The sequence below is a fragment of the Ammospiza caudacuta genome, chromosome 4, assembly GCF_027887145.1.
Source record: "Ammospiza caudacuta isolate bAmmCau1 chromosome 4, bAmmCau1.pri, whole genome shotgun sequence".
NCBI classification, from domain to species: domain Eukaryota; kingdom Metazoa; phylum Chordata; class Aves; order Passeriformes; family Passerellidae; genus Ammospiza; species Ammospiza caudacuta.
Window position 1 is genome coordinate 72,654,929 of NC_080596.1, and position 25,445 is coordinate 72,680,373.

At 63.6% G+C, this 25,445-nt stretch overlaps 5 protein-coding genes across 5 annotated transcripts in view; 3 read left to right on the top strand and 2 right to left on the bottom strand.

Annotated features, from left to right (window-relative positions):
• The first annotated feature begins 765 nt into the window (after window positions 1-765).
• On the top strand, window positions 766-5,929 carry TLX2 (T cell leukemia homeobox 2). The gene is made up of 3 exons (XM_058804124.1): window positions 766-1,147; window positions 3,423-3,660; window positions 5,713-5,929. The coding sequence occupies exons 1-3, from the start codon at window positions 766-768 to the stop codon at window positions 5,927-5,929; spliced, it is 837 nt and encodes a 278-aa protein (XP_058660107.1).
• Window positions 5,930-7,070: 1,141 nt separating this feature from the next.
• LOC131557283 (alpha-internexin-like) lies at window positions 7,071-8,639 on the top strand. The gene is made up of 3 exons (XM_058804354.1): window positions 7,071-7,502; window positions 8,077-8,201; window positions 8,265-8,639. The coding sequence occupies exons 1-3, from the start codon at window positions 7,071-7,073 to the stop codon at window positions 8,314-8,316; spliced, it is 609 nt and encodes a 202-aa protein (XP_058660337.1). The 3' UTR covers window positions 8,317-8,639.
• Window positions 8,640-9,656: 1,017 nt separating this feature from the next.
• On the bottom strand, window positions 9,657-11,405 carry LOC131557290 (interleukin-12 subunit beta-like). Its single transcript, XM_058804362.1, has 6 exons — window positions 11,336-11,405; window positions 10,837-11,058; window positions 10,584-10,692; window positions 10,317-10,498; window positions 10,067-10,215; window positions 9,657-9,797 (listed from the first exon to the last, which is right to left on the bottom strand). Exons 1-6 carry the CDS (start codon window positions 11,403-11,405, stop codon window positions 9,657-9,659), a joined length of 873 nt encoding a protein of 290 aa, XP_058660345.1.
• Window positions 11,406-13,292: 1,887 nt separating this feature from the next.
• On the bottom strand, window positions 13,293-22,238 carry DQX1 (DEAQ-box RNA dependent ATPase 1). The gene is made up of 11 exons (XM_058804057.1): window positions 21,872-22,238; window positions 19,714-19,907; window positions 16,973-17,348; window positions 16,595-16,831; window positions 16,323-16,422; window positions 16,075-16,230; window positions 15,740-15,931; window positions 15,534-15,659; window positions 14,715-14,905; window positions 13,842-14,032; window positions 13,293-13,762 (listed from the first exon to the last, which is right to left on the bottom strand). The coding sequence occupies exons 1-11, from the start codon at window positions 22,160-22,162 to the stop codon at window positions 13,579-13,581; spliced, it is 2,238 nt and encodes a 745-aa protein (XP_058660040.1). The 5' UTR covers window positions 22,163-22,238; the 3' UTR covers window positions 13,293-13,578.
• Window positions 22,239-22,402: 164 nt separating this feature from the next.
• LOC131557284 (dedicator of cytokinesis protein 2-like) overlaps window positions 22,403-25,445 on the top strand; it is a 53,483-nt gene continuing 50,440 nt past the window's right edge. The window contains 4 exon segments of the mRNA XM_058804356.1: window positions 22,403-22,989; window positions 24,412-24,463; window positions 24,466-24,484; window positions 24,487-24,609. Of these exon segments, the coding sequence (XP_058660339.1) occupies window positions 22,403-22,989; window positions 24,412-24,463; window positions 24,466-24,484; window positions 24,487-24,609 (781 nt within the window).

Genomic DNA, 25,445 nt, shown 5'->3' on the forward strand with positions numbered 1-25,445 from the left:
GACGTGTCCGTGTTCTGGGCACGGCGGGTCGGAACAACCCCTGGATCCCCGCACCGGGGCCGCCAGATCCATTCGCTCCCGTATGAACGGGCTCGGTGCGAAGCCTGCGCACCGCGGGCACCGGTCCGTGCGCCCCGCGGTAACGGCTCTGGGGCAGGAGGGCTTCGTGCGCACCGGGAGAGGCGGCTGGAAGCACCGACGGGGCTGCGGACGGAGCGGGGACGCGAAAAGGCGCCGCGCTGCTGCCCGGTGCGACAGCGGCTCCGGTGCACCGGGTAGGCGGTCCGGCGGACGCCCCGGCGGGGCGAACGGGTACGGAGCCCGTCGGTGCACGGGCGGCATTCGGCACCCGACGGGCCCGTCCGCTTGTCCCGGAGCCGGGGCGGGGGCCCGGAGCGGCGGCGGGGGGGGGGGGGGGGGGTCCCGGGGCGGGGGCGGGGCCCCGAGCTGTCAATCACGGGGCGCGGCCGCCAATCAGGGCGCGGGCGGTGGGAGTTCGGCCGGTCCGGATGGAGCGGGGCAGAAAAGCGCGTCCCGCCAGGGCCCGCAGCCCACCCGCGCTCCCGCCCCGGGGCCGCAGCGGCTGCGAGCCATGCCTCGCACCCTGCCCCGGGCCCGCACCCGCCACCTGCCCCGCACCTCGCTCCGGGCCCGCGCCTCGCACCGCGTCCTGCCCCGCACCGGCCGCTCCGTGCCCGCCGCCGCCGCCGCCCCCCGCCGCCCCCCGGCCATGCCCGCGCCCCGCCGGCTCTGAGCGAGGCCGGGATGGAGCGGGAGGGCGGCGGCCCGGGGCCCCCCGCGCCCCACGAGCCCATCAGCTTCGGCATCGATCAGATCCTGGGCGGCCCCGAGCCCACGGGGCCGCACCGGGCGGCGGCAGAGCCCGACTACGGGCTCTACGGCAGCGGCTACGGCCCCACCGGTCCGCTCGGCTCCTACAACCTCAACATGAGCATGAACGTGAGCGTGAACGTGACCCCCGCGCCCGCCGCGCCGCCCGCCGGAGTCATCCGCGTCCCGGCGCACCGGCCCGCGCCCGCCGCGCCGCCCGCCGCGCCCGCCGCGCCGCCACCGGGGCCCGCGCTGCCGGGGCTCACCTTTCCGTGGATGGAGACCACGCGGCGCATCGCCAAGGACCGGCTCTCAGGTGAGCGGGCGGGACGGCTACCGGCGGCTATTGACGGCTCCGGGCACTCCCGCGGCACCGGCCGCTCCCGCGGTGCCGTCGGGGCAGCGCGGTCCGGCGGGCACGGCGCGGGTCGGGGCGGACGCGGGGATCGGACGGGGATGGCGGGGACCGTGCGCTCCACAGGTTCCCGCAGTGCCCGGTGCTCGCCCGCCGCCGTCGGGCCCCGCGGGAGCGGCTCGGGGTAGACGCGGCTACCGGCGGCTCCACCGCGGCACCGAGCAGGGACCGGCGGCTCCGGGTGGAGCTTGGGGGTCCCAGCGGGCTCCGGTCTCGAGCTTTACTCCGTGTTTGGTCCCTTCCCGGTTTGGAGGTGCCGGTGGTGACGCTGTGCCACCGTAACGGGGAGGCTGCGGGAGCCGGGGTGTGGAGTGGGGGCTCTGCGGGTGTCAGATGTGATGTGGGGGCTCTGAGGGGACACGGTGCAGGGTGGGGGACCCTCCGTGGGACTGAGGACAAAGCCCATCCACGCACAGAGCAATGTCCCGTGCCTTGTGAACCCCGAGAATGGGGGTGCAGGGGTACCTGGGGGTGTCTGGGGATGGGATCCCGGATCTGAACGTGCCGGGATCGGTGTGGAGCTCACAGTGCCAGCGCTGTGGGAGAGCCCAGGGCGGCCATGCGGGGTTTTGGAGGCAGCGAGGGGTTGAGGTGCTGCTGGTGTGGCCGGGGTTGAGCGCCGTGCTGGGGCTGAGCAGCAGTGCTGGGGTGGGGGTGCTGCTTGCTGCACCCCAGGAGCAGGAGGGGGGCTGAGGTTGGGGTCCCGGGCACTGGGGCCGTGTGTGGCTGCTGGGGATCCCCGGCCTGGCTCGGCTCCGCTCCCGCCCAAGATGGCGGCACTGCCACGTCCACAGCGTGCGGCCGCATGCGGGGACAAGGCTGGAGGCCATGCGGGGCTGGGGGCCGAGTCCCGGCCGTGTGGGCCATGGGGGGGTCTGGGGCAGCACACTGAGGACTGTGGGAGTCCCACCTGGGCGCCTGCAGAGCTGTGTTCACCTCCCGGCCCACCCCACCATGGCAGCGGTGACGAAGCACGGTCCCCGCGCAGGGGTGGCGGGTGACGTCCTCGTCTCCTGCCTGGCGCCAGCCTTGGGTGGATGGGGCAGCCCCTCCCCAGCACGGGGTCTCTCAGCCGCAGCCATCACTCAGCACCTTGGCCTTGGGGTGGGCTGCGGGCAGGAGGCAGCTGGTCCTGCTGAGAGGCCGCCCATGCGGGGAGGGGGCTCGGGGGCCTCTGTCCCCCCGGCTCCACCTGCCCCAACCATGCCTGTCCCCCGGCTGCACGGCTCCACCTGCCCCAACCGTGCCCGTCCCCCCGGCTCCACGGCTCCTCCAGCCCAGGCAGCCTCCTGGGCATGGGTGGGAGGGAGGGTCTGTGCGTGCCAGGGGGTCCCTGGGGTGCTGTGGGCTGTGCCCCACGTCCCTGTGCCATGGGAGGATGTAGCCCCATGGCCACCCCATGGTCCCGGCCATGTGCAGCCCTGCCCATGCAGTTTGGCCCTGGTGTCAGCTGTGGTGCCATGGTGCCACAGGGATGTGGTGCTGTAGGGTCATGGCTTGGCCAAGGTTGTTGTCAGAGCAGGAGGGGTGCGGGTGTTGGGGGCTGAGCCTGCCAAACCTTCGCTGTCCTCCATGCTGCTCTGATGCTCCCTGCAGCTCTGGCAGCTTCTGGGTTTGGGCACGTTGGCCTCACCAGGGCTGGGATATGGCACGTTGGCCTCACCAGGGCTGGCTCACACCTCAGCTGGGCAGGGACATCCCCTTCCCCAGCCCATGGAAAGAGACACTGTCTGCCTCCCAACAGTTTCTGTGGTCTCATCCCCTCACGGGCAGGGTTGGGCAGTCCCTGCAGTGCCCCGGAGGCTCCTCGGGCTCGGTGTGAGGGGAGGGTGGGTTTGTGCAGCCGGGCTCGATGATCCTGCATCAGGGCTGTGACCGGGCCAGCCCATCCACCCCGACGTTCCAGTGCCCATCGCAGGGCTGGGGGAGTGACTGTGCCGTGGGGTAGGAAAGGGGACAGATCCTCCCTCATGCCATGTCTTGAGCTGCCCCCACGTCCCCAAAGTGGGGAAAACTCTGGGTGACCCCCTTCCCTACTCTCCCAGGCAGCACTGGTGGCTCCCCTGGCACTCCCCATCGCCGTGTGCCCCCGAGCCCCCCGCCATCCCCCAGGGTCCTGCCCTGCTGTGCTTTGCTGGGATGACCCCAGCGCCCCCTGACGCCGCTGTCCCCGCAGCCGCGCTGTCGCCCTTCGCGGTGACGCGGCGCATCGGGCACCCGTACCAGAACCGGACGCCGCCCAAGCGCAAGAAGCCGCGCACGTCCTTCTCCCGGGTGCAGATCTGCGAGCTGGAGAAGCGCTTCCACCGCCAGAAGTACCTGGCCTCGGCCGAGCGCGCCACCCTGGCCAAGGCCCTCAAGATGACGGACGCCCAGGTCAAGACCTGGTTCCAGAACCGCCGCACCAAGTGGAGGTAACAGGGACAGCTGCCGCAACTGTGATGCTCACACCCCTCTGCCAGACACCCCAATATCCCTCTAACAGCCGCCCCTGTGTGTCCCTCTGGCAGACACCCCAATATATTCCTCTGACAGACACCTCAATATCCTTCTGACAGCCACCCCAATATCCCTGACAGCCACCCAAATAAATCCCTCAGGCAGCCACGCCATATCCCCCTGGACAACACCCCAATATCCCTCTGAAAGTCACCCCAATATCCCTATGACCCCAATATCCCTGTTGCAGACACCTCAATAGACACCCTCTGACAGCCATGTCAGTATATCCCTCTGGCAGCCACCCCAATATTCCCATGACAGCCACCCCATATCCCTCTGGCAAACACACCAGTATCCCTCTGACAGCCACCCCAATATATCCCTCGGCAGCCACCCAAATATCCCTATGACAGACACCCCAATATATTTCTCTGACAGCCACCTCAACATCCCTCTGGCAGCCACCCCAATATCCCTATGACCCCAATATCCCTCTGGCAGGCACCCCAGTATCCCTATGACAGCCACCCCTCTGTGTTCCTCTGACAGCCACCTCAAATCTCTATGACAGCCACCCCATATCCCTCTGGCAAACACACCAATATCCCTCTGAAAGCCACCCCAATATCTCTATGACCCCAATATTCCTGTTGCAGCCACCCCAATAGACACCCTCTGACAGCCACCCCAATATCCCTCTGACAGCCACCCTAATATCCCCATGACAGCCACCCCAATATAGTCCTATGGCAGCCACTCCAATATCCCCCTGGCAGACACCCCTATGTGAATCTCTGACAGACATCCCAATATATCCCTCTGGCAGAGACCCCAGTACCCCTCTGAAAGCCACCCCAATATCCCTCTGACAACCACACCTGTGTGTCCCTCTGGCAGCAACACCAATATACCTGTGACAGCCACCCTATATCCTTCTGGCAAACACACCAATATATCCCTCTGGCAGCCACCCCAAAATATCCTTATGACAACCATCCCAACAGATCTCTCTGACAGACACCCCAATATCCCTCTGGCAGCCACCCCAATATCCCTGTGATAGCCACTCCTGTGTGTCCCTCTGGCAGACACCCCATAAGCCCTCTTGACAGTCACCCCAGTGGATCCCTCTGACAGCCACCCCAATATATCCCTCTGGCACACACCCCTATGTGTCCCTCTGGCAGCCACCCCAATATCCCTCTGGCAGACACCACTATATGTCCCTCTGGCAGCCGCCCCAATATATCCCTTTGGCAGACACCCCAATATCCCTATGACCCCAATATTGCTCTGGCAGCCACACCAATATCCCCGTGACAGACATCCCATATCCCTCTGGCAAACACATCAATATCCCTCTGGCAGCAACCCCAATATTCCTATGACCGCAATCTCCCTGTGGCAGACACCCCAATATCCTTCCAGCAGACACCCCAATATATCCCTCTGGCAGCCACACCAATATGTCCATGACAGCCACCCCAATATCCCTCTGGCAAACACCCCAATATATCCCTCTGACAGCCACCCCAATATATTCCTCTGTCACACACCCCATAAACCCTATGACAGCCACTCCAATATCCCTCTGGCAGCAACCCCAATATCCCTATGACCCCAGAATCCCTCTGGCAGCCACCTCAATATCCCCATGACAGCCATACCAATATCCCCATGACAGCCACACCAATATCCCTCTGACAGCCACCCCTATGTGTCCCTCTGGCAGCAACCCCAATATCCCTATGACCCCAGAATCCCTCTGGCAGCCACCCCAATATCCCTATGACCCCGATATCCCTCTGGCAGCCCCAAACCCCACATCCCTCCAGCAGCGATCCCCACATTCCGGGAGAGGCTGGGACTGGGATGAACTGGGGATGGACGGCATCACCACGGCCTCCCCTGTGCCTTGCTGTGCCCTCTCTGGTGGCGCTGCGGCACGTGTCCCATGGCAGTAGGACAGGGACAAGGGACAGTGCCATCTGCGGCCGGTGCCAGCGCTGTGTGCGTGTGTGCAGGCGGCAGACGGCGGAGGAGCGCGAGGCCGAGCGGCAGCAGGCCAACCGGCTGATGCTGCACCTGCAGCAGGAGGCCTTCCAGAAGAGCCTGGCCCAGCCGCTGCCCCAGGACCCGCTGTGCATGCACAACTCCTCCCTCTACGCCCTGCAGAACCTCCAGCCCTGGGCCGAGGACAACAAGGTGACGTCGGTCTCCGGGGTGGCCTCTGTGGTGTGAGGGCGCTGCCGATGTGCCGGGAGGTGGCACCGGGAGCCCGGTGGGCTCTGAGCCTGGAGCGTGGCAGGGAAGGGGCTGCAGCTTCCTGAGAGAGAGCCCCGCACTGGCAGCCCCCTCCCTGCCATGGGGAGCCCCCCAGGAGTGAGGCCGTGCCCCTGTGGTTGGACTCAAAGCTTCAGCAAACCCCACCTGGAGCACTGCTGTGGGCAGCCCCCTTCCTGGACCCCCAGGAGCCCAGGGCTGAACCCCCATGTCCTGTGGATCCCCAGGAGCCCAGGGATGGACCCCCAATGCCCTATGGACCTCTGCAGCCCCTGCCTGCTCCCCAGGAGCTCAGGGCTGAACCCCCATGCTCTCTGGACCTCTGCAGCCCCTGCCTGGACCCCCAGGAGCCCAGGGATGGGCCCCCCATGCCCCATGGACTTCTGCAGCCCCTGTCTGCTCCTCAGGAGCCCAAGGATGAACCCCTGCACCCCAAAAATGTCTGCAGCCCTCTGCTCAGCCCTGTGGGAGCCAAGGGCTGAGCCTCTGCACCCCCTGCACACCTGCAGCTCCCTGCCCGGAGCCCTGGGAGCCCAGGGATGGGCCCCCACACCTGGCAGGGTTCTGCAGCTCCCCCACCAGCAGCTCCATGGGTTCCACAGCCTCCAGCCCACCTGGAGCTCCCATTCCTGATGCTGGGAGCCCCCCACCCTGGCAGCGGGGTCTGTCCCACCCTGGCAGCGGGGTCTGCCCCACCCGCACCATTTGCCTTATCCCGGTCGGAGTTTGCCGCCTCCGCCTTCCATCTGTGCACCAAGGACTCGGGGCCCCACCCCGTGGTGGGACAGACTGACTGACTGAGCCCTCAGCCTTCCCCCCATGGTCTCTCAGCTCCCAGGGGCTGGACATGCCCGTGCAGCCCCCGCCATGGGCTCGGGGTGCTCCCCATCCCAGTCCCTGACTGCCCCCGGGTGTCACCTCCCACAGACTGAGCCCGGGTGTGATCCACAGGACACTCGTGGGGTGCAGAGGGGCTGAACCCCCCCTTCTCCTGGCAAATCTCTGCACCCCCTCCCTAGTGACCCCCTCCAGGATCATCCAGCCCCACTCCAGTCTCTGATGATGATGATGGAGGGGATGAATGGCCTGGGGAGGGGGGATGACAGCGGTGACCTTGACCCTGAACTTGACCTTGCCCCCCACCCGCGGTGCTGCAGCCCCTCACCCCACTTTTGGGGGACAGCCTTCTCCCCTCACCCCACTTTCGGGGGACAGCCTTCTGCGGGCTCCCCCTCTCCGCCGCTACCGGGAGGAGCCGTTCCCCCGGTACCGGCGGGATTGGCTGCGGTTCCGTGACGCGGAGGGGTGGGACCGCATTACCACCGGCATGAGCGCGGCCGAGGGCCGGCCCCGGTGCCGCTGGGGCGGCGGCGAGGCGGTGCTCCGTGCCCGTGCCGAGGCCGCCGGTTACCGGAGGCTGCTGCGAGCCCGAGCCGCCGAGGTGGAGGCGTTGCGGGGCGCGGTGGGCGCGTTACACCGGCAGCTGGAGGGGCTGCGGGACCGGCGGAGCGGGGAGCTGGCCAAGTACCAGGTGCAGGGCTGGGGGGGCGCCCGGGGGGCTGGGAGGGAGCGGGGGATGGGAGGAGGAGGAGGAGGAGGAAGGTGGATGTTTTTGGGAGGGTGGATGTTTGGAGCTGGATGCCCGGAGGGATGGGGAGAAGGAGGGTGGGGATGGGGAGGGGCGGGGATCAGGGGTCCGGATGGAAGTGGGGGGCCCCGGGAGGGATGGGGGAGTTCAGGTGGGACCGGGAGAGGGGGTTTGTGTGGGTCGGGCCGCCGGGTGTCGGGGCGGGCTTGGGGGTCCCGTGGGTCCGTGTGGGGCGGGGGGCGGTGCGGAGTTCCAGGGGCCGGGAGTCCGCGCGGATCGGGGGTCGGGCCGGGGATCCTGTGGGGGTCACTGTGAGCGGGGGTCCCTGCGTGGGTTCGTGTGGGGCGAGGGCCGTGTAGGGGTGCCGGGAGTCCGTGTAGGTGGGATTGGGCCGGGACTGGGGGTCCCTGCGGATCGGGGGTCGGGCCGGGGGTCTGGAGGGGTGTCGGGGGTCCCTGTGTGCGGGGGATCCCGGGGGTCGCCCCGCGGCCCCGGCGCTGCTGACGGCCCGGCTCAGGAGCGGGTGGCGGAGCTGGAGCGGGAGATCGGGGCGGCGGAGGCGGAGATGGCCCGGTGCCTGCGGGAGTACCCGGCGCTGCTGCGGCTGCGGATGGCGCTGGAGGCGGAGATCGCCGCGTACCGGTACGCGAGGGGGGCGCGGGGGGCACGGGGGGCGAGGGGCTTAGCCCGGCCCTTCTTTTCCAGGGAGATGCTGGAGAGCGAGGAGCTCCGCCTGGGCGGCTCGGCCCCGCCGTGAGCCCCGGTGCCACCGCCGGAGCCCGGCCTTGCCGTTACCACCGGAGCCACGGTGCCGGGACCGGACCCTCAGCCCCACCACCGGCCCCCGGTTCCTCCGCCGGACCCCAGACCCCCGATTCCTGCACCCCGGTTCCCTGACACCCTCGGCGCCTCTCTGGACTGACGGAGCCCCGGTCCCTCTGTCCCCCCGTTCCACGGGTGCCCCGGACTTGTGCCCGCCTGGCCCGGGAGCCCCGGGAGGGCGGCGCCCGTGGGGTCTCACACTCACCAGCCTCTCCGGGGCGGGGGTCCCGGCCCAGACCCCTGTGGAAGCACCTCAATAAAGCCCCGTGGCATCACCCGGAGCCGGCGCGGCTGGAGGGGGGTAGGCAGCACCCCCGGCTGTGCTCCGGGGGGCTCAGGGAGGGGAGCTGGGCACGGCACGGGGACACTGAGGGGGCGCATTGTGGGGCCAGAGCTTCGGCAGGAACTGAGCCCCCCCAGTGGTGATGGGGAGTCCCTGATCCCCCCCCCCCCCCACACTGTCAGCGTTGCTTTGGGGTCAGGATGGGATCCGGTTCCTTGGGATATGGGGACGGGGTTGGGATGGGATTCTGCTCCCCGGGATGTGGGGACGGGGTCAGGATGGGGGATCCTGCTCCCCGGGATGTGGAGTCAGGATGGGATCCTGCTCTCCGGGATGTGGGGATGGGGTCAGGATGGATCCTGCTCTCTGTGATGTGGGAACGGGGTCGGGATGGGATCCTGCTCCCCGGGATGTGAGGATGGGATCGGGATGGAATCCTGCTCCCCGGGATGTGGGGATGGGGTCAGGATGAGATCCTGATGGGATCGGGATGGGATCCTGCTCCCCGGGATTTGGGACGGGATCAGGATGGGATCCTGCTCCCCGGGACTTGGGACGGGGTCAGGATGGGATCCTGCTCCCCGGGATTTGGGACGGGGTCAGGATGGGATCCTGCTCCCCGGGATTTGGGGCGGGGAGCCGCTCCTGTGCCTGGGGACGTTGTCCCACCGCAGTCCTCAGAAAGGAGGCACAGCTGGGAGGGTTTTTGAGGGTTGGGGAAGTTCAGGAAAGCCATGTGTAGCTGCACAGGGTGTGGGGACCCTCTAACCCACCTGTGCCCAAGCTGGGCTGGAGCACGGGTGGAGCCTGTCCCAGCCATGCAGAGTTCTGTGCAGCACCTCCCTTCCCACACACACCGAGCAGAGTTTGTGGTGGCAAAGCCAATCCCTGAGTTTTATTAGGGGGAAAATTCCTTTTCCGAGCTGTAAAGGGAAGGGGGTTCTGGGGACAGGAGGTGCCCGGCTGTGGGGTCGGCACCCTCCAAGCCGCAGTTATTGGGGTGCACCGAGGCCCATCCAGGCGCTCCAGGGGCTCCAGGCCGGGGGCGTGTAGGGGTCCCGGCAGCTGATCCGCACCCGCCCCGCTCCCGCCGGCACCGGCGCCTCCTCCGCGCCCTCCACGAACTGCTCAACCTGCAAAGGGACAGGACATGGTCTGGGGAGACCCTCGGGGTGGGGGCACAGCACCCCCTGAGCCCGGCAGCGCTGGGGAGAGCAGCGGTGACAGCCTGGGTGACAATTCATCACGCCAGGAGGGGAAGAGGCAGAGTAAGGAGGGGCCGTGGCTGAGCGTCTTCTCAGGCAGGGATGGGGCAGGGCAGGGTGGGCGCAGCGCAGGGTGGGCACATGGGGCAGCCTGTGTTGGTCCCCCCGGGGCAGAGACCCCCCGCCATCCCCGTTACCTGGGTGCCGTTGTGGAGCTCGTACTGCAGGTGGTAGAGCAGCGCAAAGTAGGACTTGGGGAGCGGCCAGGAGGCCGGGGGGGCCCAGGCCAGCTGGAGCTGCTCCCCCCGCTGCTGCAGCATCAGCTCCTGGGGCGGCTCAGGACGCACTGCGGACAGAGGGGGCTCAGAGCAGGGGCTGACACCCTCCCCACGGAGCCTCCCGTGCTTCTTGGACGCCCCCACCCCGCTGCTCCCGCCCTGAGCTCACCGATATCGCGGAGGAAGAAGTGCCGGGAGAGGTTGAGGTAGGAGGTGTCCGAGAGCCCCTCCAGGTGGAGCTGGAGCGGGCGCAGCTCCTCGCCGAAGGGGCAGAACAGGGGATCTGCCAGGCTGGCGTTGAAGCGGCCCTGCTCACCGGCCACGGGCACCCAGGGCCCCACTGAGCCGTCGCTGTGGGGAGGGAGGGGTGGGCAGCGCTCAGGGCGGGGTGCCCGTGGTGCTGCCGTGGGTTTGTGGGGTCCCAAGGGCCACCCACCTGCGGATGAGGCGGGCACGGAAGATGGCAGAGGCGGGCCCGGGCCAGGAGCAGTGGAAGGAGCCGTTGTAGGACTCAGCCTGGCAGGACACGTTGATCTCCTCCTCACCTGAGGGGTTCAGGGGTGGCTGGTCAGGGGTGGTGCCTCCTCGCTGCAAGGGGTTCCCCACAGCCCTCATGCCCACGGGCTGGGCACCAGGATCCCCTGCTCCTCATCCTTCCACCCCCATCACCCCAGCCATGCCCTGCTTACGGGTGTTGCTGAGCACCACGTAGGTGCTGTCCAGCAGCACAGGGCCAGCCCAGCAGCTGTAGTTGCCCGTGGCTGGCAGGTCCAAGCCCAGGATGGTGAGCTTCTGGCCCTCAGGCACCAGCTCTGCCATGGGCTCCTCGTCCCCGTTCAGTGTCCAGGAGATGTGCTGCTCTGAGGTGTCACATCGCACCACCACGTCCTGGCTCAGCTTCCCCACCTGGACTGGAGGCGAGAGGCAGATTGTCCACTGGTGGGCTGTGGTGGGGGCAGATTGTCCCCCAAACCACCATGGGTGGTGGCCTCGCAATCCTCACCCTGCTCCTGCACTCCACGTCCTCCCCCAGCTCCTTCACCTCACATCACCCCAATGCCCACCCTCCAATCTCCCAAGAGAGCTGTCCCAGCCCCTATCAGAGGGTTTGGGATGCCCCCCACTCCCTCTGCTGTCCCAGCCAGGTTCCCCCTCCAAGGCCTCCCTGTGCCCCACAGCAGCACTCACACTTTGGGGGGAAGGCAGTCAGGGCTTGTGCAGGCACCAGGAACAGCAGCAGCCCCAGCAGCGCCAGCATCTGGGAAGGGAAAGGGCAGGGAAGGGCAGGCCCAGCTGGACATAACCCAGGAGAGGGGCACAGCCAGGGCAGAGCCCCCAGCCCTGAGAGCAGCAGGATCCCCCCCAAGACCCCCCATTCTGTGCTTACCTCTGCGTTGTCTCCAGTGGGCTCAGCAGAGCCGGGGGCTGCGCTCTTATACCGGGCTGGGCTGTGTGGGGCAGCCCCAAGGTGCAGTCACAGCAGCATCACACTTCTGGGAACTGCAGGATGGGACCCACGCTCAGCCCCCTCCCTGCCTCCCACCCACAGCACTGCTGGTGCTTGCCGGGGGGGCAGGGGGCACAGACACCCCCTGCCCTGCCCTGCAATGCCAGGGGATGGGTAACCCTGGGAACACCCAGGAAAGGGGCAGCACTGGGTATCTGGGGTGGTGTTGGGGTTTTGGGCGGTCCCAGCTCTCTCAGAGGGGTCCTGCAGCACCTGAGGGTCCGCACGTCATCACTGTGTGCTGCACAGAGCCCCTCAGTGCTGCACAGAGCCCCCCAGTGCCCTGCTGTGGGGTGGGGGATCCTGTGGGGTCTCTCAGCCCCTGTGATGGGGGTCTGGAGAGGGGCAGCTCAGGGCTGGGCCCCTCTGGGTGGGTTGAGGAGAGGGGAGGGTTGCCACAGGGGCTCAGGGTGATGTCCCCAGCCTGGCACAGGTTGGCACGCCCCTTCCATCCCCTCCTCATGCCAATGTATCCCATGGGGTGCTGTGCAGAGATGAGGACGTAGGGACAGAGATCACCAGGGTCACCAGCTGCCCCTTTGCCACCCCACTGGTGCCAGCCCGTGCTGAGGGCACGCAGCAGAGCCCACCCTGGGGAAGGCAGTGCTGTACCCTTTCACGTACTTTCTGCAGTTCCTAGAAAGCAAAGAGGGAACTGGGGCTGTGGGAGGCTGGGGGAGCCCAGCTCTCACCTTTTGAGGCCAGGACAGGCCAGTGGGACCTCCAAGGCCCCTCCCTGAGCTGAGCCAAACCCCAGTGCGTGGGCTGAGGGGTGGGGACGGGGAGCCAGGACCCCCATCCCAGGCCCCATGGAGCAGCTCAGCCCTTGGCTGTAGCACTGTAGGGAACCCCAAGGGGAGAGGGAAGGGGTGCCCTGTCCTGGGGTGCCCCCGTGCCCTGCCCTGTCTGGGGGAAGCAGGCACTGGCAGCAGGTTGGGGGCCCTGCTCACCCCCATCTCACAAACCACAGCTTCCCCTTGGCTTCTGCAGAACAACCACAACCACAGAGGGGAAGTCCTGTGGCAAAGGCCAGGGGTGCCCTCAGAGCCTCAACGTGGCTGGAATCCCAGCCTGGCACCCGAAACACGGGTGGGAGAGAGAGAGGCCTCACGGACAGAAACCATTCCTGGGAGACGGGAGGAGCAGGGACAGAACCCACCCTGGCTGGATCACTCTGTGGTGATGTCCCTTGGTGAGATGGACCCACCCTGGCTGGATCACTCTCTGGTGACGTCCCTTGGTGAGATGGACCCACCCTGGCTGGATCACTCTCTGGTGACGTCCCTTGGTGAGATGGACCCACCCTGGCTTGATCACTCTGTAGTGATGTCCCTTGGTGAGATGGACCCACCCTGGCTGGATCACTCTGTGGTGATGTCCCTTGGTGAGATGGACCCACCCTGGCTGGATGACTCTGTGGTGATGTCCCTGGGCAGGATGGACCCCACCCTGGCTGGATCACTCTCTGGTGACGTCCCTTGGCAGGAAGGACCCCACCCTCACTGCAGTCACGGACACGAAGCCAGGAGCAAAGGTCACAAAACTTTATACAGGAGGAGGGACCCGTGTGTGGCCCCTCGGCCCCGGGCGTGGGGGGAGTGGGACAGGCGATGCCTCCAGCCCCGCAGCACCCCCAGGAAACACGGGGTGAAGGAGCCCAGTGGGGAGGGCCCACAACACTCCCCCGGCCGGGGCCAGCGCTCCCCAATCCACGCTCCGAGGTGCCGGGGTGGTCCCACGGCCGCCGGCCCACGACTGACCGCGGCGCAGAGCCGAGGCAGTGCCAGGCCGTGCCCGCGCCTCCCTGCGAGCCGGGACAGCCCCTGCGGGCACGCAGCCCCCCTGGGGCCTCCCCGGGGCTCCCCTGTCCCCAGGGTCACGGCCAAGCCCAGGCAGCCCCACCGCGGGGCTCCGCTGCTCCGGCTCACTGCAGGACGCACACGTCCGCGGGCTCGTCCTCCTCGCGTCTGGCACCCTCCGCCAGCTCCGCCTCTGCCGGCGCCGCCTCCTCGGCCGCCACCACCTTCTCCCGCAGCTCCATCAGCAGGTCCCGGCCCTCGCTGGGCGGCAGGTTGCTCAGGTAGTACTGCGGGGCCAACTCCACCAGCCTGCGAGGAGGACAGCGTGGGCTCAGCCAGCTACAGGGACACCCTGTAAGGAAGGAGCTGCCCCTCCCCGTCCCCTCACATTTGGGGCTGGATCTCCGAGACCACTTGCAGGCAGTTGTCCTGAGAGATGGTGAACTCGTGGTAGAGCACCCAGGGGGGCAGGCGGCGCGGGGGTGCCCGCAGCAGGTACCCAGAGGCGGGGGCCAGGTGTGCCACGTGCTTGTGCGTCAGCATCACGTAGTTACCGGAGCCGTCGATGTCCCGGGCGACCTGCGAGGGACCAGCGGGTGTCAGAACTCAGCACATCCCTCTGGGTGTCCAGAGTTGCTGAGGACACCGTTGTGGGGCTCAGAGACCCTGGCATGCTGCCCAAAAACACCTCGGGATTTCATTTTGACCCTTGAAGCAAGTTGCCAGATTTGTATGAGGACGTGAAAGTCACACAGGTTTGAACAGTGTAATAACAAAATGATGACAGGGTGAAAATGTAGATTTTAGGATTTTTGGTATGGGGGTTATGAGGACAAGATGGAGAAATCTGGGCGTGTCTAGCCTTTCTTTCTTCTTCTTGTTCTCCATTTTCTGCAGTGATGTTGGCACTTTGGGATTGGTTTAGAGTAGAAGTGAACTGTCTAACACAGGTGATAGGTATTGGCAATTAAGTGTAAATATGATATACATAGTTTGTAGTATAAAAGGACAACACAGAGTGCCTGTGGCTGCCTTGCTGAGCAGACCTCAGCTGGGCAGAAAGAAAATTTTATAGATAAGAATTAATAAACAACTTCAAGACTGAAAAGTGTCCAGACTCGTTCTTCAGCTGCGTGGGCTGAAGCAGAGACATCCTGCACATCTGGGGGCAGCAATTATCAACAGCAACCCGAGAAGCAGGGAGTGGGGGGCTGCACACCCCAACATCTCCCCCATAACTCCCCACGGGCCCTGGGCTCACCTTGAGGAAGTAGCCGGAGATGAGGGCGCGCTGGATGTTGAGGGCGTTGGCGTCGGAGCCGAAGGCGGGCGGGGACACCGGGAGCTCGATGCGGCGCATGGCCTCCAGCAGCTCGGCGCGCACCGTGCCCGCCAGGCGCAGCGCCTCGGCACTCAGCCCCTGCTTCCGGCACCAGCCCTCGTCCTCCGCGTCTGCGGGGGCACAGCGAGGTCACAAATGGGGGGATGAAGTGGGATAGTGGGGGCTGGGATGTGGGGACAGGGGTGGGACAGTGGGGGCTGTGATGTGGGTATAGGAGTGGAACAGCAGGGTCAGAGATGGGGGGACAAGGATGGGGTCAGCAATGTGGGGACAGGGGTGGGAAAATGGGGTCAGCAATGTGGGGACAGGGGTGGGAAAGTGGGGTTGGAAATGTGGGGACAGTGGTGGCACAGTGGGGGCTGTGTTGTGGGGACAGGGGTGTGATGGTGGGGTTGGCAATATGGGGATAGGGGTGGCACAGTGGGGGCTGTGATGTGGGACAGGACAGTGGTGCCATGGGGTGGGGACAGGTGAGCAGAGAGCCCGCTGGGGTGGGGGCTTGGGGAACACAAAAACACCGCTGTTTCCCTGTCTGTGACCCCTTCACACAGTGGTGACAATGACTGAGCCCCCAGGCTAGAGCTGGGACCCCCAGATCCTCCTCAGCCAGGCTGGCCTTTAGGATGGGGTCAGCAATGTAGCTCCAGGGGAGGAATGCATGAGGGGACACAACAGGGGACACAAGGGGTCTGTGGGATGCCCACAGTGATGAAGCCCCCCAGCCCCTGCCCCACTCACGCTGCTGGAAGGCATTGAAGATGTTGATGAGGGTGAAGTGGTCCCCGCTGGGGTGCAGCAGCGCCCGCCGGCGCAGCGCCACGGCCTCCTCCAGGTGCGTGGACAGGGGCACGAAGCAGGGCGATGCTGGGGGTGGGCAGGGGGTCACTGGGTGTCCCCAGCATCCCCTGGCACTGCTGGCTGCCCCCCAAGCCCCCACAGGGTACCTGTGAGCATGGCAGCCAGGCTGACCATCTCCTCCACGCAGTCGAACTCGCAGGAGGCGATGAGGGCCTTGGCCAGCTGCGGGTCCAGGGGGAATTCTGACATGATGATCCCAACCTCCGACAGATTTCCGTCATCATCCAGGGCTGCCAGGTAGTCCAGGTCCTCCAGAGCTTGCATCAGCGACTCAGGGGCTGGGGTGGGACATCAGGCAGCTTTGCCCACTCTGTCCAGTCCCTCCCCAGAGACAACCCAGGCCGCAGTGATGGCCACAGCCATGGCTGCCCCATCGTGTCCCTCTGCTCCCCACGCCATGCCTGGCCCCCCTGGGCTCTACCTGGGCGGTCAAGGAAGTCACACTGGCCCATGTCAGCGATGTCCAGGCGCTTCAGCAGCAGCACCAGGCGGCTCAGGCTGGTCTCACTGACCTGTGGTGCAGGGCTGGGGGGCATGCGCTGCTCAAAGGCCTCTGAGTACAGGCGCAGGCAGGTGCCTGCAGGAGAGAGGACAGGGACAGGGTGGGGATAGGTGCTGGCCCAGGGCTGCTGGCAGTGCTGAGGGGGGGACACTGGAGCAGGGGCTTACCTGGGGGGCTGCCAGCAGCTCTCTGCATGCGTGACTCGGCCTGGCTCCGGCTGATGGGCCGCAGCACCTGGGACTCGGCGCGGATGCGGGGGTTGTACACCTGCAGGCGAGGCTCTGAGTGGGACCTCTGCCATCCCCCAAACCTCTCACCTGCCACTGCAGGGCCACGACTGTCACCTCCCTGGGGCACACCCCTCCTCCCAGCCTGGGACACCACAGCCCACTGCACCCAGGGCAGACCCAGACCCCCACGTGTCCCCTGTCCCACTCACGCTGCGCAGCTCCAGCCCCGAGTCGATGACGAAGCGCACGGTGCCCAGCGAGAAGGACGAGTCCCCGAGCCAGTGGGTGACAATGACACGGCGCTCCCGGCCCTCCTCGGGTGTCTCATAGAGTCTCTGTGCAGCTCTGCCCACCCCGGGGTGCAGCGGCAGCACCAGCAGCGGGCCCAGCGCCGGGCTCAGCGCCACGGCCTCCGTCTGGATGGCAGCACAGCACTCCGAGATCTCCTGAGCAAGGACAAGGGGGACAGGTGACACTTGCTGACACCGCAGTGTCCCCATTCCCATGTTGTGCCATGCCCTGTGCCCACCTCCACTACAAAGGAGCTGCAGCTGCCCCTCCAAACCTCCCTTGCCCTGTTCCCCCACCTGCTCACTGGCCAGGAAGACGAGGACGTTGCCGGGCTCCTGGCGCCGGTGGATGTCCAGCACGGCCTGGCACGCAGCAGCCACGCTTCCGTGGGCCGGCGGCTCCCGGTGGAGCAGCTGTGGCGGGGAGCCGTGCCCGGGCACCCTGACCACGGGCGGGTCCCCGCAGAAGGCGCGCAGGCGCGGCTCCAGGGCGGGCGAGGTGACGATGACGAGGCGCAGGGCCGGGCGCTGGCGCAGCACGTCCTTGAGCAGCCCCAGCAGCGCGTCCGTGGGCACCGTGCGCTCCTGCGCCTCGTCCAGCACCACCACCCCGTACTGCCGCAGCAGCGGCTCCGACGTCATCTCCCGCAGCAGCATCTCGTCCGAGCAGAACCTGGCATGGCCCCCACCCATCAGCATGGACCCCTGGCTGGGGGGACACCTCATCCCTCCCCACAGCAGCCCCTTCCCCACATCCCAGATTGCCAAGCAATGTGTATCCTATTTTGTCTAAACTCAGTCCATCCGTCCAGGTGTCCAGAGTTGCCCAGGACCCCGCTGGGGGGCTCGGAGACCCTGGCATGCTGCCCAAAAACACCTCGGGATTTCATTTTGACCCTTGGAGCAAGTTGCCAGATTTGTATGAGGACGTGAAAGTCACACAGATTTGAATAGTGTAATAACAAAATGATGACAGGGTGAAAATGTAGATTTTAGGATTTTTGGTATGGGGGTTATGAGGACAAGACGGAGGAATCTGGGTGAGTCTAGCCTTTCTTCTTCTTCTTCTTCTTCTTGTTCTCCATTTTCTACTGTGATGTTGGCACTTTGGGATTGGTTTAGAGTAGAAGTGCACTGTCTAACATAGGTGATAGGTATAGGCAATTAAGTGTAAATATGATATATATTGTTTGTAGTATAAAAAGACAACACTGCCCTGGGGGCAGTCAGAGTGCCTTTGGCTGCCCTGTTGAGCAGATCTCTTATTTTACAGATAAGAATTAATAAACAACTTCAAGACTGAAAACTGAAGAGCTCTGACTCTTTCTTCAGACACGCGGGCTGAAACAGAGACCTTTCGCACATCTCGGGGCAGCAATTAACAACCAACAACTCGAGACTATTTGCTCCTCCTGCTCTGGTGTACTGTCACCACAGTGTCACCATGCCACACACCTTCCCTGGCATTTCTCCTAGACTGCCAAGCAATGTGTGGATCCTATTTGCTCCTCCTGCTGTGGTCACCAAGTCTCAGTTTGGAGAGCCAGGTGTGTGTTAAGGAAGGCAGGAGCCTCCCCTGAAATGGAGAATGTAAACCTTCCCCACTCCTCTGAATTGCTAAGAATTTTAAATTAAGGGGCTCTCAGGCAAAAAGGATATGGTAGCAGGAAATAACAGTTCTTTAATAGGGAAGAAAATAAAAGGATAAAATAAACAATGCAGTATACTAGAACAACACTGACAGAGTCAGAAGACAACCTGACACCCTGTGGGTCAGGGTGTTGGTAGCAGTCCCATAGGAATTGTGGCTGCAGCCCTCCTGCAGTGTCAGGGCTGGTTCTGTTTGAGCAGGGATCCTGTAGAAGGGATCCAGTGGAAGAGGCAGCTGCTGTTCCTCTGGGAAATCCAGTGGAGAAGCTGTGCTGGTGTCCCAGGATCTCCAGATTATACCCAGGTAGCAATGCTTGGCTCCTCCCCCTGGGCTCACATCTCCCAATGGGATGCTGTAGTTCTTATCAGCCATGCAGTGACATTCAATAGCTGTTATCAGCAGGTGTCCCCTCCCGAGGGAGGAGTGAGTGTGGAAGAGATAAGGAGAACTGCCCACTGTGACAAAAGATAGCTGCCATACAAATTGTATAGAATACATCTTGCCTTGCAATCTGGGACACAGCACACTGTCACTATGCCACACACCTTCCCTGGCATCTATCCTACATTGCAAGGCAATGTGTGTGTTCTACTTGCCATGTGTCAGAGGTGGGGCAGTTATCTTCTGTTCCTTGGGCAGTTTGCTTTATCTCTTCCACAGCCAATCCTCCCTCCAGGACATATCTTCTGCTAATGGGCCATTAATCATTAATTATCTTCTGTTAGCGGGCCAGTGAGTGTCACTGCATGGCTGATAAAATTCCATCATCCCATTGTGAGATGCTCCACCCAGAGGGAGGAGCCAAGCATTCCTACCTGGATCCAATCTGAGATTCTGGGACAACAGAACAACCTTTCCACTGCATTCCCAGCTGCCTCTTCCACTGGATGCCCAGAGGAAGACTGCACCTTTCTACAGGATCCCTGCTCCAGCAGAACCACAGCTGGCACTGCAGGAGGGCTGAGCCACCATGGGATGGGGCTGTGCCACCACCCTGACACACAGAGGGGCAGGTTGTGTTCTGACTCTATCAGCGTTATTTTGACTTACTGCATTGTTAATCTTATTTTCATTTTCTTCCCTAATAAAAACCTCTTATTCCTACTCACACATCTTCGCCTGAGAGCCCCTTAATTTCAAATTTAAGGCAATTCAGAGGGAGGGGGTTTACATTCCCCATTTTAGGTGCTTCCTTAGCACACCCCTTTGTCTTTCCAAACCGAGACACCCCAGATCAGCCTCTCCCCAGATCAGCCCCTCTCCAGATCAGAGCAGCCCGTGCCTCTCCCCAGCCAGGCCAGCCTGGATTAAGGGATTAGGCGGGGTTTAGCGGGATTAGGGCACCGTGCTCCCGTTCCCAGCACGGGCCCTGCTGTCCCTGCCCTACCTGAGGATGGTGTCAGCAGTGCAGCAGTCCTCGTGGGGCACACAGTAGCCCACCTCGTGGCCCAGGTTCAGGTCCATCTCGTCGGCCACGCGCAGGGAGAGGCTGAGGGCGGCCAGGCTGTGGGGCTGGGTGCAGGCCACCAGCCCGTGGGCAAACGACATGGACAGAGCGTACTCGGCGCACCACTGGGGGATCTGTGGGGACAGGACATGGGCAGTGTGGCTTCAGGACTGTCCCCTCCCCGCTGTGCCACTCCAAAGTGCATAAAGACCCTCCCCATGGATTTGGCTGCAGGATCTCCGGGGTCAGGGGCTGTCCAGAGGCACTCAATTTTCATTTTGTGTGAAAAATGCCTATTTTATAATTGGCTTTTTGCAAACATTAAAATGAATATTCTGTGTTATGTTAGAAAGTGATGCTCTATTAATTTTCTTACACAGTCTGTTAAATATAGCTTTAGGTTATAACAAAATGTTAAAATAGAAACTATGCTATGTAAGATACTTTTAAAAAGAAAGGACTCGCAGTGAGATAGCAGCCACAGGACACCTGAATCTTTCAGAGAAAGAGAATTTATTGCTCCATTATCAGAAGAAACAAACTTCTTCCCACCTCACTCAGCCATGAAGACTCTGGTTAGGATCAATAGGAAGAAGCTGACACTGACCAGACAGAATCCTGTGTTTGAATGGAATTGATGCATCATGTATGAGGTGTATGAATATGTAACAAGCTGTTGCTTTTAAGGGTTAATCCTGCTGTTAACCTGTGTCCTTTGTCAGGCTTATTTTGCCTAGAAAGAGCTACCTGGACTGTCTGTAACTCTTTGTTTTTATTGTCTCATATTGTCCTAATCCAAATTGTCCAAAATTTTTATTACTCTAATTATATTGCTGTATTTATTACCATTTTATTACTATTAAGCTTTTAAGATTTTTAAAAACAAATGATTGGCGTTTTTCACAGGCAGGATGTTCCCTCTGCGCTCCTGTCACCTCTGAGCCCCACAGCCTGTGCCAGGAGACCCTTGGCCCCACACCTGCAGCTTCCTGCCCTGGTGTGGGACACCACAACCCTGCTCTCACATGAGGGACATGGGACAATGGCCTGGGAAACCCACAGAGGGACAGGGAAGGGATCACCAGGGAGCAGCTGCTAGCCAAGTGCCTGGCCTGACAGCATGGGACAGTGCCAAGGCCACGCAGATGTCCCTTTGGCACCAGGGACCTGAGTCCTGCTCCCTCCTGTCACCTCTGAGCCCCCCACGAGCGCTGCCTGTGCCTCAGTGTCCCCAGGGCCCTGCAGGGACTAACAGCAGGGAGCTGCACCCCAAAAACACCGACCCTGGGGCCCGCACAGGAGCTTTGATCCCCAAATCCGGCAGTGCCAGCCCAGCTCAGGAACTCAGCAGGTCACACCCAGGGAGCTGATTTGCTTGAGCACCTGGAGCCCAGGGACAACACCCTGATAGCCTGGGGGACCCAGCCCGACAGCCTGGGGGGACCCAGCCCTTCCAACACCACAACAGCCCGGGGGACCCAGCCCATTCCAACACCCTGATATCCTGGGGGACCCAGCCCTTCCAACACCCTGATATCCTGGGGGACCCAGCCTGACAGCCTGGGGGGACCCAGCCCTTCCAACACCCCAGTATCCTGAGGGACCCAGTGCATTCCAGCACCCCAATATCCTGGCTGACCCAGGCCATCCCAACACCCCCATAACCTGGAGGGACCCAGCCCGTTCCAACACCCCGATATCCTGGGGGACCCAGCCCGATATCCTGGGGGACCCAGCCCATTCCAACACCCCGACAGCCTCAGGCGACCCAGCCCATTCCAGCCCTGCAGCTCCGCCACCACAATCGCCTCCCCGGTCAAAGTCTGCCCGGTGCTGGCCCCGAGCGTCACCAGCAGCTGGGACCGGCTCCCCGGGGCCATCCCGCGGGGATCTGCAGGCCCAGCTCCGGGAGGGGCCGTTCCTCCCTCCGGTGCCAGCGCTCCCCGGTTCGTGCCCAGCTTTGCCCATCCCCAGCACATCACGGTGCCCGCCCACCCCGCCGGGCTCCGGGCAGCGTTCCCGGGCACCCTGTCCGTGTGTCCCTCTCCACCTGCTCTGGGGGGATCAGACACCACAGCCCAGCTGCCCTCGGGCTCACCTGGGTGCTCTTGCCGGTACCGGGGGGCCCGGACACCAGCACGATGCCGCTGCTGCCCTCCAGGTGCTCCATGAAGCTGTACTTGGCTGTCCACACCGGCAGCTCCCGCCGCTGCCGCAGCAGCTCGTAGTACCGGGAGGAGAAGGGCAGCCCGTCGTAGGGGTTCACCTCCAGGTCGCCGTCGCAGCCCAGGGACGGCTCTTCATCCTCCTCCTCCTCCTCCTCTTCCTCCAGCGCGGAGCCGGGGCCGCTCGGCCCGGGCAGGGGAGCCGGGGCCCCGGAGCCGGCCATGGCGGGGACACCGGAGCTGCGAGGGCGGGCGGGGGTGGAGCGGCACCGGCGCTGACCCACCCCCGCCTACGTACCGGGAAGGCGCCCGGTGCTGCCCAGTGCCACGTCCCGGCCGGCGGGGAGGGGGGAGCTGCGGGCACCGGGGACGGCCGGGGGATGCGGGCACGGGGGTGACACGGCCGAGGAGATCAGGGACAGAACCGGAGTGTGGGGAGAACGGGCGGGGAAACGGGAAAGGGGATGGGGAACCGGGAGAGCCCCGCAGGACCGAGCGGAGTGCGGACACCGGACAGGTGTGCTGTTCCCCGCCGTGCGTGGGGACCGGACCGGAGGCGGGTACGGGGGTTGCGGGACAAGGCGGACACCTTGAGAGGGTCGGTCCCGAACGGCACGGGCCGGACCGGGTCGGCGGAGCACCTGTACGGGACGGTCAGGACCGGGCACCTGAGCACCGGCACCGGGCGGAGCGGAGGGGGCGGGCAGGTCGGGGGCGGGTCAGGGGCGGGTTCCCCGCACTCCCTCAGGGCCGCGGCCCCGGTTCCGGCCCCGGTTCCGGTTCCGGTCCCGCCGCTCACCTGCGCGCGCCACCGCGGGCCCTGCCGGGGGACACGGCCACGTGACCCGCGGCAGCCAATCAGCGTCCGCGCCGGGCGGGGCCCGGATGTGGCGGCGGGACCGGAGCGGACGGAGCGCCCCGGGACCCCCCCTCGGCACCGCTCCCGCCTCCGCTGCCAGCTCCGCCCTGCGCCCCCGAGCCGGCCACGGCTGCGGCCTCAGCCCCCGAGCAGCCCCTATTCGGACCGGGCTTCCCGGTACCGGACATCTAGGTGCTGATGTGGGACATCCCGTACTGGATCTGGGCATCCCGGTGCGGGACCGGGCGTACCACAGCCGGGCATCGTGTACCGGCGTATCTTGTAGCAGTGTTGAGCATTTCCATACAGAACATCTTATAGTGCTGTGGGATGTACTGGAACCGGGCATCCCGTACCGGTGTCGGTCCTTCCGTACCGGAGCATCCATTAACGGTGCTGCTCATACCGGTGCCGGCATCCCGCTGCTGTACGGGGCATCCCGTACCAGCACGGGGTGTATCGGGGCCGGGCATCCCGCTGCAGGACATCCCGTACCGGCGCCTCGCACCCGAAGCGGCTCCCGGTGGGACCGGCAGGTGGAGCTCCGTGACCGGCGAACGGCCCGGCCTGAGCTCCCGCCGGGACCGGGCACGGGCCGGGGACCCAGCGGTGCCTGCTGGCCCCGGGACTGCGGAGATCGGGAACCGGGAGGGCTTGGGGACATGCACAGGGCGTTTGGGGACATACACGGGGGGGTTTAATAATAATTATTAATAATATTAGTTAAGAATAATTGATTATTAAATAATATTAAATATTAAATAATGAATAAAATACTGTATTAAAGAATTCTATAGTAAACTCTACTAAAGAATACAGAAAGGGTACTTACACAATGCTAAATGGTAATAATTAACAATAATGGTAATAATTGTAATAATAAATAATAATATTATTAATGGTAATAATTAATAATAATTGCTATAATAATTGTAATAATTATTAATAATAACAACATTAATGATAATAATGGTAATAATTTATAATAACAGTACTTAAGAATAATAAATTGATTATTAATTAAATACTATTAAATGTTAAATAATAAATAAAATATTATATTAAAGAATTCTATACTAAACTTTACTAAAGAATATAGAAAGGACACTTACACAATGCTAAAAAGATGATAATGAAAACTTGTGACTCTCTCCAGAATCCCAACACAGCTTGGGCCTGATTGGCCAAAGATTGAAAACAACTCCCAGCAGAATCCAATGGAACAATCACCTGTGGGTGAACAATCTCCAAACACATTCCACATGAGCACGACACAGGAGAAGCAAATGAGATAAGAATTGTTTTCCTTTTTTCTCTGAGGCTTCCCAGCTTCCCAGGAGAACAATCCTGGGTGAGGGGATTTTTTCAGAGGATGTGAATGCCACAGGGCACGACGGCAGAAACCTTGTGCCAGCAAGGAGCCTCACAGCTGGCACAAGGTTTGTGGCTCTTGGTGCTGTGGTGTGGCTGGAGCACTCTGTGCTCCCAGCTCCATCCCCGTGTCCTGCTCTTGGTCACTCAGAAGTGTCACCATGCCACCAGAACCCACCCAGTGACCAGACTGAGCCCAGACCCTTGGCCGGTGCTGTGGGGGCTCCATCCCCTCCCCGGCAGGGACAGCACGGTGGGGTGGGCCCTGCTGAGGAAGCAGAGGTTTCACAAGCTGGGGGGGTACACGTGACACGGGAGGGTGGCAGGAGGAACCACCCGTGGCTCGGCAGCGCCCCGGTCCCCCGGCACGGCCCCGGTCCCCCGGCACGGCCCCGGTGCTGCCCCGGTGGCCATGGCGCCCTGGCTGCCCACCAAGGACAAGCTTGGCGTGGGTGAGTGGGGGCTCTGGGGCTCTGCGGGGGTCCCCACTGGGCTGCAGGGATGGGGGGCTCAGGGTGAGGTGACATCCGTGGTGACACCCCCGTGGTGGCACAAGCTGGGGCTGCAGGGCTGGCGACAGCAGGCTCAGGGACGGTGGCCAAGCAGGACAGGAGCCAGCAGCACCCACGCTCCAGGAGGTGCAGGGCTGGTGCTGCTGCTGGGGGTGGAGAGCACCGGGCTGGGGGCTTGGCTTCCCTCCAGCCTCTGGGCGAGCCTTGAGACACCCCAGGAATTTTCCTCAGGGGGAAATTGCAGCTGCCTTGCAAAGCCTTGGGCACCCCCAGTTTGGGCTCCCTGCGCTTGCACCAGCTCTGAGCACCCCCACTCCCTGCAGCACCCCCAGCTTCTGCTGGCTCCTGCAGCCCTGTGCTTCTTCCCTTTTCTTGTGGGGCCGTTTCCTGCGCCCTTCCCTTGCACTCTCTGCAGCGCCAGAGCTGCTGCAGGGTTCTGGGGGTGCCTGAGCTGCTGCAGGGTTCTGGGGGGCTCCTGAGCTGCTGCAGGGTTCTGGGGGTGCCTGAGCTGCTGCAGGGTTCTGGGGGGCTCCTGAGCTGCTGCAGGGTTCTGGGGGTGCCTGAGCTGCTGCAGGGTTCTGGGGGGCTCCTGAGCTGCTGCAGGGTTCTGGGGGTGCCTGAGCTGCTGCAGGTTCTGGGGGTGCCTGAGCTGCTGCAGGGTTCTGGGGAGCACCTGAGCTCCTGCAGGGTTCTGGGCAGCACCTGAACTCCTGCAGGGTTCTGGGCAGTGCCTGAGTGAGGGCTGAGCTGCTGCTGCTCCCAGCA

What these genes read in the sequence shown, in the direction of transcription:
- LOC131557283 (XM_058804354.1), top strand. Translation starts at nt 7,071, where the DNA reads ATGACAGCGGTGACCTTGACCCTGAACTTGACCTTGCCCCCCACCCGC. An exon ending in GGGAGCTGGCCAAGTACCAG is followed by an intron (nt 7,503 to 8,076) that starts GTGCAGGGCTGG and finishes GGCCCGGCTCAG; the next exon opens with GAGCGGGTGGCGGAGCTGGA. An exon ending in GCGGAGATCGCCGCGTACCG is followed by an intron (nt 8,202 to 8,264) that starts GTACGCGAGGGG and finishes CTTCTTTTCCAG; the next exon opens with GGAGATGCTGGAGAGCGAGG.
- TLX2 (XM_058804124.1), top strand. Translation starts at nt 766, where the DNA reads ATGGAGCGGGAGGGCGGCGGCCCGGGGCCCCCCGCGCCCCACGAGCCC. An exon ending in CGCCAAGGACCGGCTCTCAG is followed by an intron (nt 1,148 to 3,422) that starts GTGAGCGGGCGG and finishes CTGTCCCCGCAG; the next exon opens with CCGCGCTGTCGCCCTTCGCG. An exon ending in AACCGCCGCACCAAGTGGAG is followed by an intron (nt 3,661 to 5,712) that starts GTAACAGGGACA and finishes GCGTGTGTGCAG; the next exon opens with GCGGCAGACGGCGGAGGAGC.
- DQX1 (XM_058804057.1), bottom strand. Translation starts at nt 22,162, where the DNA reads ATGGCCGGCTCCGGGGCCCCGGCTCCCCTGCCCGGGCCGAGCGGCCCC. An exon ending in GTACCGGCAAGAGCACCCAG is followed by an intron (nt 19,908 to 21,871) that starts GTGAGCCCGAGG and finishes CTGTCCCCACAG; the next exon opens with ATCCCCCAGTGGTGCGCCGA. An exon ending in AGCTGCTGGCAGCCCCCCAG is followed by an intron (nt 16,231 to 16,322) that starts GTAAGCCCCTGC and finishes TCTCTCCTGCAG; the next exon opens with GCACCTGCCTGCGCCTGTAC.
- LOC131557290 (XM_058804362.1), bottom strand. Translation starts at nt 11,405, where the DNA reads ATGCTGGCGCTGCTGGGGCTGCTGCTGTTCCTGGTGCCTGCACAAGCC. An exon ending in CGTGGTGCTCAGCAACACCC is followed by an intron (nt 10,693 to 10,836) that starts GTAAGCAGGGCA and finishes TGAACCCCTCAG; the next exon opens with GTGAGGAGGAGATCAACGTG. An exon ending in AGCTCCACAACGGCACCCAG is followed by an intron (nt 9,798 to 10,066) that starts GTAACGGGGATG and finishes GTCCCTTTGCAG; the next exon opens with GTTGAGCAGTTCGTGGAGGG.